The sequence below is a fragment of the Nicotiana tomentosiformis genome, chromosome 2, assembly GCF_000390325.3.
Source record: "Nicotiana tomentosiformis chromosome 2, ASM39032v3, whole genome shotgun sequence".
NCBI lineage: Eukaryota > Viridiplantae > Streptophyta > Magnoliopsida > Solanales > Solanaceae > Nicotiana > Nicotiana tomentosiformis.
In genome coordinates, this window is record NC_090813.1 from 84,227,525 (window position 1) to 84,247,663 (window position 20,139).

General features: G+C 34.3%; 1 protein-coding gene and 2 long non-coding RNA genes across 5 annotated transcripts; 1 reads left to right on the plus strand and 2 right to left on the minus strand.

Moving 5' to 3' along the window:
• Nucleotides 1-1,892: 1,892 nt before the first annotated feature.
• Nucleotides 1,893-4,901, minus strand: LOC117279431 (uncharacterized). 2 transcript variants are annotated; one of them, XR_004509861.2, is made up of 3 exons: nucleotides 4,547-4,882; nucleotides 4,072-4,204; nucleotides 1,893-2,394 (listed from the first exon to the last, which is right to left on the minus strand). It is a non-coding gene; the product is annotated as an uncharacterized lncRNA (long non-coding RNA). The 2 variants fall into 2 exon arrangements; XR_004509860.2 differs by having other exon boundaries at nucleotides 4,072-4,901.
• Nucleotides 4,902-5,124: 223 nt separating this feature from the next.
• On the plus strand, nucleotides 5,125-11,140 carry LOC108947058 (uncharacterized). The gene is made up of 2 exons (XR_011414028.1): nucleotides 5,125-5,357; nucleotides 9,478-11,140. It is a non-coding gene; the product is annotated as an uncharacterized lncRNA (long non-coding RNA).
• On the minus strand, nucleotides 10,409-16,928 carry LOC104107374 (lysine-specific demethylase JMJ26-like). Of its 2 annotated transcripts, none has more exons than XM_009616162.4 (12): nucleotides 16,658-16,928; nucleotides 14,589-16,112; nucleotides 14,372-14,484; nucleotides 14,150-14,249; nucleotides 13,937-14,069; nucleotides 13,800-13,863; nucleotides 13,002-13,704; nucleotides 12,464-12,793; nucleotides 11,527-11,893; nucleotides 11,348-11,433; nucleotides 11,142-11,261; nucleotides 10,409-11,059 (listed from the first exon to the last, which is right to left on the minus strand). In XM_009616162.4, exons 2-12 carry the CDS (start codon nucleotides 16,101-16,103, stop codon nucleotides 10,988-10,990), a joined length of 3,603 nt encoding a protein of 1,200 aa, XP_009614457.1. In that variant the 5' UTR covers nucleotides 16,104-16,112; nucleotides 16,658-16,928; the 3' UTR covers nucleotides 10,409-10,987. The 2 variants fall into 2 exon arrangements, with proteins under 2 accessions (XP_009614457.1, XP_009614455.1); XM_009616160.4 differs by having other exon boundaries at nucleotides 14,589-16,120.
• Between the last annotated feature and the right edge of the window lie 3,211 nt (nucleotides 16,929-20,139).

Consider the following 20,139-nt stretch of genomic DNA (forward strand, 5'->3'; position numbering starts at 1 on the left):
AAAAATCAAGAGTTTATTAACCGGCTTGACAAATGGATGCAAGCTTAGGTGGCCTTTGTACTTTTTGCCATTTTTGCTTACATTGTGAGAAGCACCGATTTTGGATGATAAGTACGAGGGAGAGAGAATGAGATATGAATTATTTTTGAAAAATAGATGAAATTCGAATTTTTAGGAGGGGGTTGGTGAAAGAGAGAGAATGAGATGCTAAATTTAGGGAATCTTCTCAACAAGAATAACAACAACATTCCGGTGGAATCCCAGAAGTGGGGACTAGGGAGGGTAGTGTGCACGTAGACTTTACCCCTACCTATGAAGATAGAGAGACTGTTTCCGAAAAACGCTCGGCTCAAAAATAAATTTAGGGAATCTTCTATTTTTTTTATTTATGGTTTTGTACTTAAATGGTAAATATGGATATAAAATTTAATTAAGTACGAACCTATATAAAAGTGGTAGATTAGTTTCTATTATAGTATAGCTAGGTAAATTTGCCCACTTTTAAAATGTAAAATAGTTGACAATATTTTGTGCAAAGTAAGGTAGGTAACATTCAATTTGTATTATGATTTTTCAAACGTCAATGTATACAATATTAAAAGTTATTGAATGATCTTCAAATTGATTTAATTCAACTTTTAAATGCTAAAAATTTTCTTTAGAAGTACTTGCCGTAGCAAAATTGAAGCTTATAAAGAAATATAATTTAAGAACCAAGCAAATAGTTTTGTATGAAAAGGAAAATAAAGAAGCAAAATTGGTTTTGTACGGTAAATACAAGGAAAAGAAACTTACCTTCTACTTCTTCATATTCTCTTATATTTTCTTACTAACTTTTGTCCGTGTTAAGAAGAAGATACTATCTAGCATAGAATTATATCGGAATAATTTTAGTTGATTTCAAACTCCTAAATACTAGGTAATAAGTAGTATTTAATAATTAAAATTTTACTTGTTTTTGAAGTACTAAATATTAAGAAAGTAACTTAAATTATAATTTTATATAATATAAAACTTATTTTTAAACATATGTACCGTTAATGTTAGCATGTTGAAAAATCACAAGTAACAAAGTAAAGAGAAAAAGGTCTAAATGTGATTGTTTGAAAGGAAAATAAATCTAAAAGAAATGCAAGATTTAATTTGGAAGGAAAAATTTTCCATAAAATATTTTCTCCGTTTTCTCGTAATTAATTACCTAGTAATTAAACAACAAGATAGTTAACTGTTTGACACTTTCCTAATATTTTTAACTAGTGAATTTGTTCGCGCTACGCGCGATTATTAAAGAAAATCAAATATGACTAAATAATTATTGTTAAAAAATTTATAAAAGAAAAATCAATCTTTACTTTTCGATCAATTTTGTCTTTTGTATGCTCCAACAGCAACCCTATCAATTCTTCTAATTATATTCTCAAGGTTGCTACCAAATGGGAAAGAGAACCCAGCTCAACAACTCAACATCGGCCAAATGAGAGATAATGCATTCTCAAGAAATAAGCCAAGAAATTTATTCCCCGTTAACAATGATATCTTAACAATCAAATAAAAGATCAAAGCCTCGAAATTGGAAAATATATCGGTTTAGTTTCCTCGTATTGTTTATTCAGTTTCATCACCCAAACCTATCTTTAATTGACGGCACTTCGATCTGTTGTCTACTCTCTCAAACCTACATGATTATGCATCCTCTAATGCATATTTTCCTTTCTCTATATTTTTATCATTTGATTTTATTTTTTTATTCACATCACATTATGTTAGAGAATTCCTCCCACAAAATCTTTTTTTTTTCATTTTTTTAAAAAAATCAAAAATCCATCATTATGATGGAGAGGTTAGGCATGACCTCAACCTGTATATATTAAAGTTAACAGCAACCCGGAGGAGGACATAAACCTTTGCTTCACTTACATAGCGTAAATTGATGTACACCAATCTAATGAAATGTTGTATACAGATGACTATTTGAAGAGTGGATGACTCCTCCTTACACTTTGATAATTTCATCAGTACAATCAAATCCATAACAAAATCAAATTATGACATCATTAATTGTAAACTGATTCTTCTTTTGTCTAAATCTGAAGTTCGGCATGTTGTCTTGATCTAACTTCAAGGAAGCTCTAATTTTTATAGGAAGAGAAACGGCTTGGTTGGAGATAACGACAACTCCAAATGTCACACATCCGCCGCCTACCTACCGTTTAGGTGGCAACAGCGAGATCCAGCTAAGGTAAGGAACTTCGTGTCACGGCTGCTCCACTCCGCTGCGCTGCGGTCTCATGAACTGAACTTCGTTGAAACGTCTTGGAACTTTCTCCCAACTTGGCCAGATGGTCTTAGAATTCTTCTAATGGTGTCTGAAGAAATTCCCATATTGATGAGTTTCTGTGCGCAAAGTTTTTTATTGAGACAACTTTTCACCTAGATAAAGAAAAACAGAAAAAGCGAAAATAGATATACAACCTAATCTTTCTGTTTGAAGAAATAACTTTCTAGAAACCGCATGTTCAATTTCGAAGAAGGATACAATGCTACATCGACGATTTGATATCTTGTTTTAAAAAAATGACTGAATAACTCTTTTACTTGCTTTATACGTATTGCACAATACTCAAAAAAAATCTTTTACTTCCAAATGCTAGTTACAGAACAGAAAGTATATATGTTCTTTCGATTATGTAATCTCACTATATGACAAAGAGGAAATGATCTCATACACACATTTACAATTTGAATAACAAAAAAACATTACTAATGACCGTAAAGGCCAAACTTCTCCACTCTTGAAAAATCAATAGTCCCAACACCTTGAAGAACACTAAAGGCTTCATCTCGATTAAAACAGTAAACTCTATCAGAATCAGAAGAAAATCATGCCAAAATTAATTTTCAGTTATAAGCAACATGGAATTTCTCAAACAAACTTATTTATAAAAATCAATTAATAAATCATGTTTTAGCCCAAATAATTTACTGCTGGAAATTCAAACACTGTTATACTGGCCAGCGAAGTAGTTTTCCAGATCATGAAAATCAATTGACTCATATTTAATCCTCCCACTAAACCCAAACTAAATCATTCTATACTCTATGAAAACATCTTAAGTTGAGGGCCATTGGAAGTTAAAAAACATCTGCAACCCAAATAAAAACTCCATTATTTAGTTTCTGAAGTTGTCTTGACTTTCTAATTATGAAAGCAATTAATAAGCATCCCTCTGGTGTATCTAAGCATTCATATATTTGAAGACAAAGACTGTCATTCAACAATAAATTGTATTTATATTACAAAAAATAATATCCATCTCAACAAAACACAAGTTTAAACCTTTTCATCTTTCTTATTCTTTTTCCTAACAACAACTAAGGAAGCCTCTTAAATAGATTTGGAGATTGATCAATTCACAGATTTTATATGTGCAGTTGTATTTGGCTAAAGCAAAATCAAAGATGAATAACAAACAAAGATAGAGCAGAAGAAATGTTATTTTTACGGAGGAAGAGCAAAAAAAGAATGCCTCTTTCATTGAAGCAAGAAAATATTATTTCTATAATTCATCCATCAAAATGCAGTTGCTCACTTTTCTTTTTAAACTTTCTTTCTTATTCCCTATTATTTGGACCTTGAAGTGGAGACAGACACCAATTTGAACAATTATTACGACCATCTTAACAGTCCAAGATTCAAGCTCTAACCTCCAATGTAATTAGAAACAATAAAAAGAGAAACACACGGGTGCTAAATTTCGTAAAATTGACATCTTAGTTGGACATGAAAATCCATAGAAACTGAAAAATTATGTCTGTGCAATTCACACTAAGCGTACTTTCAGTACAATTACAGAACCCATAAATGGTGCAAATACCAATGCAAACACTTTCTTTTTGCACTCTTCTTTTTTTCTTAACATAAATCTCACTCTCAAAACTAACAATGTCAAGGCCAAAAAGGAAAGGAAGAAGAAGAGGATAAATTTTCTCAGAATTCCAATGCTTTGTTAGCTTGTCGCTCCAATAATTGAAACAGTCTGTTAGAGTAATTATTTTACAAGAGGCGCAAACCTGAGTTGGATGCTGTCTAGGACCATCTCCTGCATTAATAATTGAAGTATTGGTAGTGACAGTTGCTCTTCCAGCAACACCACAAGTGTGTCAAACAATAATATCAGAACAATCTTTACCATTCTAATGATATCTGCAAAACAAACTTAGTTATAATAACCCACAATCTTGATTATGTTTCCTCAACCATACTATTATAACTCTCGTTAGCCTTATCTTTATATTAACTGAGAAATATTTAAGAGAAAACCAGAATATTTTTTTTGGATACTGGAAGTGGATGTAATCATAATACTGCACAATTCAAAAGAGTAACAAACAATATTCAATTCATGAGTTTCAATTATCATACGTATATAAACCAAGAAAATTGTATATGAAAGAGGGGATTAGGATTAGGGCAGTGGAAAAAATTATTCATGTCGATCAGTAAGGGATTCGTAATCATCTGTGTGTGCCCGAGCCTGAGACATACTTTATCGAAAAATAGGGATTGATAGTTGCCGATTAAGATGGTAATGGAAATAATGAAGCACCATTGGAATTGAATCCGCTTTGTTGTTTTTTTTTTTTTGGCTTTAAGTGCTTGCAATTGAAGCGGTGAAATAATTGCTTTGAAACGTGCTTGTTTGAAACGGTTTGGGGTATTTGCTTTGAAACGTGCCGGTTTGAAACGGCTCAGGGAACTGTGAATGTTGCAGCTTTTCGGGTATGAATGAATCCTAAAAATAAGGAAAAAACCTCAAAAAGTTGATAAATTAGATAAATGTCATTCCTGTTCAATGGCATGTGCCACGTCATTGGTAAAAAGCCCTGCTTTATAATTATATATAGATTTTTAATATAAAAAATTCAAGTACTAGTACCCCAGCAAGTTAGAAATATTCTGTGGGAGTTTAATAGTTGGTTACCAAATCCCACATTAAAAGCCGAAACATCCGGTGATCAACCTTTCTTGTTCCTTAAGGAAAAGGGCAAGCCAGTCATTTACAGTGTTTGCCAACCCTAATACATCTACCTTTCCCCCCTATAAAAAGGGTGAATGCCTTTTGGTTTGCCATTGTGGCTCTACTCACTATGGAGAAGAGAGAATATGAATCTAAAATTAAGAGTAAATTGGCTCAACAATAATAACTAACTCAGCGAAATTTCACTTAAGATCTTCTCTATATATGGAAACTATGTATGAGACATGAATCTATTTTTGTGAAGAAGTTGATCACAAAAAGGATGAAAAGATCAATGAAACTTGTGTTTGAAGGAATTGGCATGCTTATTCTTGTATGGTAAGTTGTTTTGTGTTAGTACCATCTGTATCTTTTCTTATTTGACTTGCTCTTCTAATGTTTGCATTTGGTTTTGAAATTGTTTGTTAAAGAATTTGGCTATTAGTTTGGTTTTCAAAAACACTTGTGCTATAATGGGTTTAGTTCTTGCAAAATTTATTTTTAATATTTGTGGGTTTGGATTTGGAATCTTTTAATTCTATGTTAGATATTCTAAATAAATCCTAAATTAAACCAAAATCAAATCTACTAAGGGTAATAAAAGATATTCAATTCAATTCAATTGTACTATGAATGAAAATAATGTTGGATATCTATTTTTTAGTTTTTTCATGGCTTAGAACATAACTTATTTTTCTTTTAGTGTTTAGTCATAAATAATACTACATTCGTTCCAGTTTATATGAACATATTTTCTTTTTAATCCGTTTAAAAAAGAATGACCCCTTTTTAAATTTGGAAATAATTTTGCTTAAACTTACAATTCTATCGTTAATGAGAAGCTTTTATAACCACACAAATACTCTTTGCCCCTTTTTGAATTGTTTAGGACCACAAATTTCAAAAGTTTTTATTTTTTCTTAAACTTCGTGCTCAGACAAACATGTTCACATAAATTGAAGCAGAGGGAGTAGTATTTATTAGTTGTACTTATTTTAGCAACTTATTAGTAATTTTAAATTATGTTTGTTTTTATTATAGCTTATTAATAATATTTATTTTATGCGATTTTCTCATCTTTATTTTGGATATTTTAGTACAATGCCATGAATCATCTCATATTTATATTATTTTATTAAAAAATACCTTATATAGTTCTGTCTTACTAGGATTAAAGAAATATTTTTAGAATAAATTTTATGTTTTGTGCTACGAAGACTTTATGGAAAGAAAAACCGAAACAACCCAAAAATCCAAAATATCCGAGATTTAAAACCCCGACTTTGATTAGTTTGGTTTGGTCTTTAAATTTAATAATCCGATATAATTAATTTAGTTTGTTAATTAAAAAATTCGAACCAACTCAACCTATGTACGCATTAGCGTTGATGGTGGTTGATAGTGTTACAGTGCGCTAGAGGCTAGTAATAGAGGTTGTTGGTGATAGTGACAATTTGTTAACGCTTGCTGATTGATACTCTTTATTTTTTTTAAAGTGTTAGAGTTCTCTTGAGATATCTTGATTAGTTCACCAAATATCTAGTACCTTTAATTAATATTTATATTGTTGGCTTTAGCCATCAATTAAACAAATGAAAAGAAATACTTCATCTCCTTATTTCTTCTGCTGTACGCCACACTTGTAGTCTTGTTGATGAGACGATGATGGTGTCTTACCAGAGTAACATAATCTTACATACTACTTTACATATTAAGTGGGCGTTTGGACATAACAATTGTAAAATTTCAAAAAAAATGAATTTTTTTTCTAGTAAATATAGTATTTGAAAATTAGAGTTGTGTTTGAACATAAATATAATTTTGGGTTGTTTTTGAATTTTTGTGAGTGATCTGAGTAAAAATTTCGAAAAACAGCTTTTTTAGAGTTTTTTAAATTTTTCGAAAAATTTCAAAATTTATTTTCAAGTGAAAATTGAAAATTTTATGGCCAAATACTGATTTCGAAAATAAGTAAAAAATTTTCGAAAATAAGCGAAAACAATTTCATGGCCAAACGGGCACTAAGACTTGTCACGTGTAATTGAACTAATCGCCAGTTTGACCAAATACATTTTTTTTTGTTTCTAAAAGTATTTTTTTTTTTGAAAGTTAAAGATGTTTGGCTAAGCTTCCAGAAGGATCGGTTTATAGAAGCAAAAAAAGGTACTTCAGAAAAATACACTTAAAAATGCTATTTAAAAGCGTGACCAGATACTAATTGATACTCAAAAGTATTTTTTAAATTAATTAGTTAAACACAATCTGCTGTCATCAAAAATAATTTTAAAAAAATTAATTTTCAAAATAAACGGATTGATGTAGGTCCATCAGTGGTGATTGATGTTGGTCCATAGGTAACTCTGTCCTTTTCCTTGAACAGATAGCCCTATGGTTGTTTGATATTTGGGGTGGAATTAAAAAATAGTTAGATTTATAAGTGGTAATTGAAAAATAGCTAAAGTTTCAAAAGTAATTGAAATTTAGTCACTTTTCATGTAAAGATAAATTTGAACGAAAACATTATTCAAAATTCGGAAAATATTCCAGCATAATATACTGGAGTTCGAATTTTTTACATTTGGAGTTACATCATAATATACTTGTGTTCCAGTATAATATACTTGTGTTCTAGCATAATATACTTGTGTTCCAGTATAATATACTGGAGTTCCAGCAATATACTGGTCCAGCATATTTAAGTTTATACATATGTGTTCCAATTTTCAGTATATTATGCTAGAACTTTTTGTGTGCTGGAGTTCCAGCATAATATGCTGGAATTTCATACATATGTGCATCAATCTCCAGTATATTATGCCGGAACTTTCCGTACTATAGCAAAATAATATTGGCTATTTTTTAATAAATTTGCAAGTGTTATTTTTTTTTTAATTACTAGTCCAAAAACGGACTAACCAATGCTATTTTCACCATGCCATATTTGGCCTGGTATCATGGCCCTAACTTTTCCTGAATTGGACTTTCGTCTCTAAGCTATCGCATGCCTTGAGCTGGAATACCTGGCAAATATTTACGTAATAGGCATTTTCTTCGTCCCATTTTCTGTATCATACTTTTTTTTTTCCCAATCTCAATGAATAATAAATTTCTATTTTCAAAACGATCTAACTTTAAATATCAGTTTGCTTTTAACGAGTTTTAGCTACACAAATGCACATTAGGACGTGTTTTAGACCATAATTTTTTTAAAAAAAAATCTTAAGCATCATGCCTAATAAATACTTTTTTTTTTGGTAACATTGTGAATATTACCATTGATCAACCAAATGATTACACATATTGAGGATTTTACATCATAATCACCTCCTCAAAGGTTCTATGAATGCTCCATCTCAACACTATCTATACATCAATGATATTCCTCAAGAATTCCCTACAGCTATTTGCCTTGACTTATGAATATTACTTAATCTAACTAATGTTTCCTGCTTAATCTGTTTTGTAGTATCTGCACTATTTACATTAGCTCCTTTAAAGTTCTTTCAATTTCTTGCCTTTCATATATGATAGAAGTCAACTCCCATTGTTGATGCAACTCTTTCTTTCTTTAACTGTTTCCATTTCTTCTTTTTGATGTTATTCATTGTGCTCGCTATGTCTCCTTCTTGCAATTGTACACCAAGCCATCTCAGCATCTCAGCACGAACATTCTTTATCCAGTTGTATTCTACAAATAAATGCTGACTTGTTTCAGTTTTTTATTCATCACATAAACAACACTCCACATTGTCTTCATGAATCTGCAACTTCACCAGCCTTTTCTTTGTTAGTAGTCTCCTTTGAGCTCTCGGCCACACAAAAAACCTTTGTTTTGGCTGTGCTACACTACTCCATATCAAATTTGCTATATGCAGTCTTTGCATTTCCCCTAGCAGTGCAATATAACTCCTAGTTATTGAGTAACCACCACCCTTTCCCAAGTTGTACACTCCTTGTTCATACCATCTATTCATGTCCTCCTTTAAAGAGTTAATCTTCTTTCAATACCAACTACAATCAGTTGGCATCTTATGAGTCCAAATGTTAGTATCAGTTTTCATATACAGTCCGTGCACCCACTTCACCCATAGAGCTTCTTTGTTATTGAGTAGCTGCCATAATAATTTCCCCACTGATGCCACATTCCATAGTTTACTTCCTTTAACATTCAGCCCACCAAATTTCTTAGGAAAACATACTCTTTCCCATACCACTAAGGCCAGTTTCCTCTTGTTTTCAATACTCCCCCAAAGGTAGTCCCTACATATGTTGTCAACCTTTTTTACCACAACCTGAGGTAGGATGAATACAGAGCTTCAGAAGTTGTAGATGGAGAACATCACAGAATTTACCACCTGCAATCTGCCTGCATATGACAGTTGCTTAGAGTATCAAGTTTTTATCCTGCTGGTTATTCTGTCTACCAACTGACATCAATCCAATTTATTCCATTTCTTAGATGAAAGGGGAAGTCCAAGATATCTAGTTAGGAAGGAACCTTGAGTAAAACCTGTTTTTGCTAATAACTGCTCCTTTGTTAAGTCATCCACCCTAGCAATGAAAATATTGGATTTATCTTGTCTTGGTTAGCAATTAATCATGATGCCTCACTAAAGTGATTCAAAGCTTCTACCACCCTATTAAGTGATGCCAGATTGCCTTTTCAGAAGATCATAAGATCATCTGCAAAGATCAAGTGAGTTAACTTTAGTTGCTTGCACATGGGGTGAAACCGAAAATACTTAGATGTTCTCATATTTTGCGACATTCTTTCTTTTTTAGCATATTCCAAAAAGAATGAGATAATTCTTAACTTGAAAACTATTTTATTTTAACATCCACATTTTATCTTTATTGCTATGACTTGTTTGGACTCCACTTGATATAAAAAATATATTATTCGTATTAGGAGAGAAATTGAAAGTGATATCGGAAACCTTACCACTTGTAATTTTAAATTTTGACCAATTTTAGAACCACAATTCACATGATGCTTCAGAGTTCAGACTTAGTTTATAGTAGGCACTTATGGATAAAATAACTATAATTGAGTTATAGCTACAAAGCCTAATATATCTAAATTGACTCATAGCAATTCAATGGTCGATTTTCATAATTTAGAACACGTGATGTGGATTCAGAACGTTGAGAATATTTGTTGAAATGGTTTATTCTTCTCTTTTAGTACATTTGTTCTATCCAGGAATTATTTTGTACTTAGTGTCCTTTTCCCTTAAAAAAATTCTACCAACTAAATAGCAAATCCTCTTAGCAAACTTAGTACTGTTGATATACTTGTTTGGTTTCACACCCTATTGTTTGATATAGCTAAACACGTCGTAGTTTAACAATTCCTAAAAGAGATAACTTGAGCACTACTAGAAAGAGTATTTGCATGAAATTTCATATTATATTCCATAAAACAGTTATATACACGTTAAAAAATTGGTTATACTACGCTGCTCTTCACTATTCCGGAGAAGCTGCCTTTATTGCACGAGTAAAGAGCAGTCCGGTGCACTAAGCTCCCGCTATGCACTATGCTGCCTTTATTGCAAGAGTCAACAACAACAACGACCCAGTGAAATCCCACTAGTGGGGTTTGGGGAGGGTAGTGTGTACGCAGACCTTACCCCTACCCCGAGGGAGTAGAGAGGCTGTTTCCGAAAGACCCTCGGCTCAACTAAGCTCCCGCTACGCACTAAGCTGCCTTTATTGCAGGAGTCAACAACTGCCTTTATTGCAGGAGTATGATAGAAAAAAGAATGTCCCTTTAACATTTATCTTCTACATGCAACAATGGTGAAGAGGACCTAAGCTGCAAGAGATGTGTATCATAATTGTCCATGGCCTAACAGCTAAAAGAACACTCGAGGCCATTAGCAGCAGCAATACCAACTGTTGACAGATTGCTACTGCTGCTAAAGAAAATTGTTAAGCAAAAGGCAAAAGTTTATACTGCTAATTCTCTAAACTATGTATGTAAGCTGCTCCAAATCTGTGACAACTTGGTTGATTGCATGAATAATCATTTTCTTTATCTGTTCCATCAAAGGATGAAATAAGTTAGTAGACAATGGAGGCTTAACCGCCAGATTAAGATAAAGCATTTTGATATGGTACCTCTAGTTTGTCTTCTCTGACCTTGTGGCCTCTTGGCAATTTCCTAAACTCCGCTGTGAGGCGGAGGCATTCTTGAATGTTTTCAGGAGAAACAAAATCGGCAGCAACTTTGGTACACGACTGGAAAGTTGAAAACGATATGGTTACTTGAGGAACTTCTGGATTTTCATGGAAAATAAAACTAGTAGGGAAATATGAATTTTTACCTTGAGATTACGCACTTGGTGAGGGCATCCTGCAGGAATGAAAACTGCCTCTCCAAGTCTTTGCTCAAAGGTCCAAGGCTCAATCCCTAAAATATTAAAAATTGACATCGTAGGTTTATTTACAAAAATGTGTTTCTCTGATTCTTGAGCAAAGATAAAGAGCAAGGTAAATTACTTACCAAATTCTTCCTTTAGTTTTCTCTTGTGCTCCAAAGTTAAGTAGAAGGTTTGATCGTGGATCGGGTGAAAAACCTGATCAACAGGACAACAGTAAGTGTGCCTAAATTCTTTTGCGTGCTTTAAAAGATACTCCTCCAACTTGGGTACGTCTTCCCTTCTGAAGATGTCCCACAAGGCACCTCCAGTCGTCTCAGGTGTTTTCTCCTCCCTTCTGATCCCACTAGATATCTTCATAGGATATCCACTGCCATCGCGCTCGAGGCTCTCTCTTTCATCTTGAGCTCTATGCTTCTGTTTCAAACTCTCAATTGCAGACTGCTGCTCATCACTTACAGCCATCTCTGCTGTGTGTGTCAAAATATTTATCTGAGCATTTCGAATTTCAAAAACATCAGCTTGTCATCAAATAAGCACGGAAAAAGTAACAAAGGGAATTAATAGCAGGTAATGCATTAACACAATCCAGAACTGGGAGAAGCGAGAAAGCTCCAAATAATGTGAGATTAAACATAAAACTGGATTGTAGGATATGGATCAGCATGTACTGTAGGTCATTCTCATATCAAACTTATTATAGAGTAGCCATGAGGTTAATGAGTCTCACTAGACAACATAAGGCAGAAGATTGGCTGAATAAGTTGCTATATTTTGGAATTAAATGTCAGTTTTCATTCCCATTTTTAAACAGCTATTTAATACTTTTCAGACACCTTGCCAAGGTCCTTGTCGACGAGGTTCCAGATTTTGGAAGTAATCTGAAGGAATATCCTCCAAATTGTGATTTTGAAGTATTAAGCAGTGCTATTCCACAAGCCAGCACGGACAGACCGCGTGATAACTAGATCTAGAGAGTACATAAATCAAAGGGGTGGTAACGATATGAAAATAAAGTGAAAAAGACACATGAAGGAACTAAACGTCCTGTTGAAACCATACCGCATCTGACATATCACAGTGAAGCTTTGTCACTGAATCCCCTCTTCCAAGTTCTTTTGTCATACCATACGCAATGTATGTCTTTGGACCCAAGTCAGGTTTTAAGACACCTGTTGGTAATTTAACGGCAAGATTCAGAATACCTATCCTTGGATCTGTGTACTCCTGGAATGGCAAAGCACTGATAAACTCATCACAGTGGCGAGACAAGAGATCCTCAAACTTGTCAGATGGCGGCCAGTCTTTAAGTTTGAGCATTTCAGGCCAGAGATTTTTGTATGTTCTGCCCTCTGTATAGCCTTTAAAAAACTTTCGAGTATTGATCTCAACCTGCAAAAGTTTTACATAATTTAATCATTAGCACAATGGCAGATAGTTATATTCTAATAACAAGTTGAGGCTATTCAAGAAGCAACTATTTTAATATGAAGAAAAAATACTTATTGCCAAAAGGAAAAGAAAGGAAAGGATTAAGCGGAATATGGTAAGTACTAATTCTGTGCACGAGGTAGAAAATGCAGAAGATATGAGAAAGAACCTGACAACCAGCCAGGCAGTCGATAGCCTTTACTTCTGACATACTTGTAAGGATCTTTGAATCAGTGCTCTCACATAATGCACGCCACATAACCATTGGTTCCCAGCTTAAACCGCTTGTGTGCTCAAGAACATCTCGTACTATCACCGGTTCACCCTTGGCCCAGTGTCTGCGAAAGTGTAAAAGTGCATCATCCTTCATAGCGTCCTTTGCAGTAGGGGAATACAAGCAGTTATCATCTGAACCAACCCTAGAAGCCGCTTTGTGTAACAGTTCAGGGTCATCAGTTGTGCAAATTGGCTGAGAAATTATCTGGGCAAAATTGCATTGGATCAGAATTCTTTCCGCTTTTGCTTGCAAAGTTGAGATCCAGTTTTTCGGCAACAGATGCTTCAGATCTAAAATACAATTTCCACATCCACCCATTTCAACAGGAGCACACATGATATTACCATCATAATTAGCAACCCAAGTAATTGGTTTTTTCTGGTCCTGTGAAATTTCCATATTATGAAAATTTTCATGCAGTGGATCTCCACCGTGCATGTAATCATAGCCTCTGTCTAAATACTGGAAAACTGCTTCATCACTATTTCCCGGAAATTTGCCTTCCCGCAGCTCTTGGCAGCAACTTAGACAGAGCTCATATGAGCAACTTGGGCAACTTCGATGAAGATCGATTATTGAAGTTGAACAGTTGTTGCTGCTCCAAGGCCAATAAAATCATTAAGTATAAAACCTCCAAAAATAAGGACTGCAAACATAACATTTCATAATAGCAGGAAAAAAGTATATTACCAGTAAACTCGCTCATCATTTTGATAAAGTGACTGTTTAATTTCAACTGAAGATGAAGATACCCCTGTGATAAAAAACTGTATCAATGTACAATTCGTCGGACTCAATCTTTTGTTTTTTTAAACTAAGAGACATACCACGAATAGAAGACTCCATCTCTATCTCCTGGATTTGTTCCTGATGAATTTCTTTCAGAAAGGGGAGGAGTTCGATAATCAAATAGTGCAAATGCTCAATCTTTTCACGATCGGTGAGATCCCTTCTTGATGTCTTCAAGGAAAGAAATATTCAGCCGTAAGTAGAAGATAAAGCGACAAGCTCATTTTATTTGATTTAAGGAAAAGACAAACCTTAAGTGTGCCACTTGAGTGTAAGCACAGGTTGCAATTACATTTTCCACGACAATATGGACAAACCTCTGAAACTTCCTCTTCTTCCAATTCAGGATACCTGTTCATCAAAAATAATTAGCAGGAAGCTTAAAATGGTGTTAAAATTTCATGCAATACTAAAAGGAAATCTTTAAGCATTTGAACAATCACCAAGATAAGAGATACACATTGGACATTTACCATTCCCTGATGCACTGGATACAGTATAATTTCTTCTTGCACTTCATACAAGGAACAACAGTTCTTCTATCACTTCTTCTGCATTGATGACACTTTGGAGGCTGAAAATTCACCTGCATATGATTCAACAGAGAAGTGTCATCATCTGAAAGAGTTCAAAGAAAAGGAGAAGAAATTCCATTTAATCTACAAGATGAATGAATAAAAAGAGCTTGACCTTCATGTTTGTAGATCTATCTATTCCACTTCTTGAAATTTTTGAACCAGAGGACGACGAGGAGGAAGGCGATGAACTACAAGCAGACAACTTTACTGAATTTTTTTTAATATCTTTTGGACTATCTTTTGGTTTCAGATCATGTGAAACATCAATTCTCTGGCTTCTTGTGTTACTTGGTATATGATGTCCATTGCTTATTGGCAAAACCTCATACCCCTCAGTATCATCTTCCCACTCACCAACATAATAATCATGACCGTATCTCTTGAATGAGGCAGCAACACGTCTTACTGATATCCTTTTATTCTCTGCATCTTTTTCATGAATTTCCTGCGTCTTTTTTCCATCCTTGGACAGACTTGGCTTTTCCTTGCACACATCCCACTCGTCTTCACTTTCATCCACCTTGTCCATTGTCTTAGGAATCTTCTTCTTGCGTGACGTTCCTAGACATTTTTCTCCATTTAATTTAGCAGGCACCCTTTTATTCCCTGAGCCTTCAATTTCTTGAGTGCCCGGCATTTTCTTTCCAACCTTGGACAAACTTGGTTTTTTCTTGCACGCGCCCCATTTTTCTCCAGTTCCATATTCCACCTTGTTCATTGTATTATCTCCTTTTTGAGTCATCTTCTTGCTTGAAGTTCCTAGAGATTGTTCTAGATTTACTTTATCAGGCATCCCTTTCCTCTGCGGATTTCCACTTAGAAGAATGCTTTTTGTGGAGGTAGAAAGTTTAAGTCTGTCCCTGCACTCGAGAGGCTCGTCTTTCACTTTATCATTCCTTTTATTTCTCATAGGTCCATTTTTAAGAACTTTTTCCTGCTTGGAAGTTCTCCAAAGCTTTTCTGAGTTTCTTAAACTATTCAAAGCTTCATCAAGTGGCATCTGAGATTTCGTTAAGGGTCCTGGACAATACTCTTCATCAAGTGACATCTGAGATTTCGTTAAGGGTCCTAGACAATACTCTTCATCAAGTGGCATCTTAGATTTCGTTAAGGGTCCTGGACAATACTCTTCATCTTCTTCCTCTTTGCACTCCTCGTCTTCTTCATCATCACTGATGAAGTCATCCCAACTTAAAAAACTTGAATCCTTCTTTGCTGAACGATGATGCATTCTACTACGTGAGTCATCGGATTCCTTTCCAGTAGCTATTGTCTTGGTCCTCTGATGTGACGTGATCATGTTCTTCTTTGGCTTTTGTGCTGTTTTTATTCTCTCTTCCAATCCACCCGATAAACGTGCATCCTCCGGAACCCCTTTCCTGATTACAACACCAACACGCTCTGTCATAGTTCTTCTGCCACGGGGGATGACATTATCAGAACAAAGCTTTGGTTTCTTATTAGGGAACTCTGTAACGTTGAGCAGCGATGCTGCATTGTCCTTTCCGTGATTTTCTTCATCACAAGTTAGGATAAAATTTCTCTTCCTAAAAACCTTAGACGGATTTCTCATTCTTGGGGCGTTCTGACTGCTCAATGGTCGTTGTTTCGCAATTAACGTCGCCATCTTCTACCACTACACAACTGAAACATAAAACTTAATAATCTAAACAATCTGAATCTTCAGGATAAATGGCAGTGCAAGAATGTTATAAACAAATATTGAATCCACAGAATGAACCTTAGATGCTAAAATGGAATTAAATTAATCTAACATCAGCAAGCAGATTAAAATCTTAATGAAAATCTACTGTTTGTACTAATGTAAAAGCTACAGACAAAACCAGATTAATAAAAAGAATTTCCGCGGGTGACCCAAAGTCAACATAACTGGGTCAACAGTCATCACCTCAACCAATTCACCATTAAAAAAAATAACTAAAAAATAAAACCAACAGATGAAAATCTGAATCAATCTCCATTTACATACCAATTCTCAATACATCAATTTGTTGGCATTTCAATCCAAAAACAGAACCCAATTAATCAATCCTTAAAATCTATCCAAAATTCACTAAAATTCCCAATACCCATATAATATTAAAAAGAAGAAGCAAAAGAGAGAATCTGAACGAAACCCATGATCACACATATATAAAGATAATGGAAAATTCAACTCACCTGATCAATGGATCAGTTGAAACAGCCTTTCATTGAATTTCCCACAATTCTAATTCAGCATGTTAATGGGTTCAAGAAAGAAAGAGAAATTATGAAATTCGATATTTGATTAAAGAAAAAATAGGAATTAAGAAGCCGGCCGGTGGGTATTGAATAACAAGAAAAATACTCTACCCAACAAAAGAAGTATAAAGAGGGAAAACCAAAGAGAACAAAACAGTGGGTGGTAAGGTGACTGTCGCACCTTTTTTCCTATTAGGATTTTTGGGAGCTGTAAATGTAAATATTTAGGTGAGGTCACTATATGGGATTTTTGGGAAATTGTGTGACTTCAAGAATTTACCCTGATTTGACATTAAATTTCGTGGATATGCCATTTTTAGCTTTTTTTCAAAAGAAGAAAAGAAAAATATACTACAATTTTCGTCAAAACTACTATTATTTGTTTTGCAATATTCGGATTTTTAAATTCATAGGCAGATTAATAAAACTGTTATGACGAAGTGGCAACTTCTGACACATCTAACTTAATCCTAATTAAATAATAAGTTGTATGAAAAATAATATATTTTGTATTTATTGATTTAATGTAATAAATAAGTTTTTATTAAAAATATTGCTCTTTGTCCTTATTGTCAAGACTTTTACAACAAAAAGTAGTATATTTCGATATTAACGGAGTTCATCATTGAGTTAATTTCATATAAATTATAAAAATTACTTTTTTTTATTTATCTTTTAGAGATGAAATTTGTAGGCAAATTAGTAAAATTGTAATGAACAATCTACTAGTAACATGTTTTACGAATCTCAATCCTGAAAATATAACACTTCCCTTTTCTTTATTATCTAGGACTAGGACTAGGAACTACTGTGCCAACTTCAGTGTGCTAAATATTACAGAATAGCATCTCCTACTCCTTTCAGCATAAAATTTGTCATGACTTTTTCCATAAAAAAGAATTGATATTTCATGCTAACGGAATTCATTATTATAGTAATCTCATTTAAATTATAAGAATCTATATATTAATTTTAGATGAAGTTGCATTCCACAAATAACTCGAATTTTATTTTCGAAAAGATCTAATATAAAGAAGAAGTTTCCCTCCATTAATTTTACTAATGATTTAATGGGTGATATATTTAATTTTAAAAAGTAGAGCGTGAATTAATTGTATACTCTGTAAAATAAAACAAAGGGTGTTCTATCTCTAAGTTATCTCCTGAGATGTGTGGAAAATTAGATTGATCTTTTTCTTAAAAGAAAAATAATAATGAGACCTCTTCAACTATGTAGCACATTTTTAGTGTGAGTACCATCAATGTAGTAAACCAATGGTTTAGATTTCAGGTGATACCACCAATTAATGTGACACCATTATATGTATAAATTTAAGATTCTAATCTGATTGTGTATTGTAATAGTAATAGTTATTAAAAGATATTTCGTGCTTTTCATATGTGTCGTTTGTATTTTGCATTTTGATTGTAGAGTATAAAGACTAGTTTTTAGCTACATTTTGCACACTAGCTACTGTATTTTATTTGTGTTTGAAACTAATGGACAATGATTTATACTTGCACTCTAGTTACGAGTAGTATTCCTTGTAATATGTGATTCCGCAATAGAAAGCAAGTTTAAAACTAGAATGAATAAGTTAGAGCTTTGAAGTTTAAGTATAATTCTCATGAATTAAACTCGGGGATGAGGTAGACAATTCCTTACTCCGACTTCAAAACAGCATTTTTGCATGAATCAATACTAAATTACTAACTCCTCAATCAGTTGACCTTCGATTTCGGGAGCAGAAGAACTCTGTAACGGCCAAGAGGGGCCGCTACTCCTTTAGAAATCGGGAATCCGCAAGGAAGAATAGGATACAGAGTAAAGACCGATAGCGTTCGGGGTTCAAGGGCCAAGTATGGATGTTAAAAAGTAAAAAAATAAATCGAAGTGAAGAAGTTTATACGGGCACGCCATGTAGGGAACCTCACGACGCGGCACGACTGCACAAACATGCAAGCCCGACAAAATTCTATCACGACCCAAAATCCAACTAGTCGTGATGACACCTAACCCAACCCATTAGGTAAGCCAATTACCAACTATCCAATTCCAATAATAACTATTAAAGCAATTTAAGTGAATAAAGGTCTTAATCATATACAATCTCTAAGAACTGGTAGTACAAATCATGAGTTTCTAAGAATAGAGTATACAAAGCGGAAATGAAATAAATACATAGTCTGTTTGAACAATACATAAACAGAGCTTTTATAAATTTAAGGCTACCTGAACAAGAGGCAGCTACAACAGGAATGCAGGTACATCTTCAAGTCCCGCAACCATCGAGCACAGCAACAACAACAGCCAACATCTGCACGCAATGTGCAGAAGTGTAGTATCAGTACAACTGACCCCATGTACTAAGTAAGTAACAAACCTAGTCGTAGGTTGAAAGTAGTGACAAGCTTCCACCAAGGTCGGGTCCATAACCAATAGTCCACAACAGTCCATAACAACATAAAGCAAATAATACCAGAAGTAACTCAGAGATAAAATGCTCAGCCAAATCATGATTTCAAAAATAATAGTTCTTCCTTTCAAATATATCAGTGAAAATCCAAATCGTTTGCCGAAGTTGCCAAAAATATGAATAGTTTGAAAATAATAAATTTCTCCCAAAATATTTTCAATAATAAATAAGATGTTTCATTTTCCTTCCGGATAACCCGTGTAAAACAAATGCATCACTATGCTCATCTGTCAAAAATGTGTGAGAAATCATGAATGATGTGATGTTGTACAGCATGAGAAAAATACATCTCTATACATGTATGTCATGTGTGAATGCCAATGTGATGCAACTCAGTGATAAAATCATAAACAGCCCCTCGGGCAGAACATCACTCATATACAGCCCCTCGGGCAAACCTCACAGTCACTCATGCCTCTCGGGCATACCTCACAGTCACTCATGCCACTTGGGCATACCTCACAATCACTCATGCCACTCGGGCATACCTCACAATCACTTATGCCTCCCAGCCACTCGGCACTCGGTACTCGTACTCAGTAGGTACCTGCGCTCACTGGGGGTGTGTACAGACTCCGGAGGGGCTCCTACAGCCCAAGCGCTATAATCTGCACGGACAATTCACGTGCTGCACGGACAACTCACGCGCTATAATATCATATCAGAATCCGCACGGACAACTCACGTGCCATAATAAGCCAGGCCTGCTACAGGCGGGCAACCCCGATCCATATAATAGTAATAATATTTGTAAAGCCAACATGGTCTACTGTGGCGTGCAACCCGATCCCATAATAATCCTCACAATCATACCCTCGGCCTCACTCAGTCATCAATCTCTCCAGTCTCTCAGGCTCATAATGTCATGAAAATAGCCCAAAAAATGATGATATGATGTATCAATAAATAACAACAGAGACAGAGATATGATATGTAATGAAA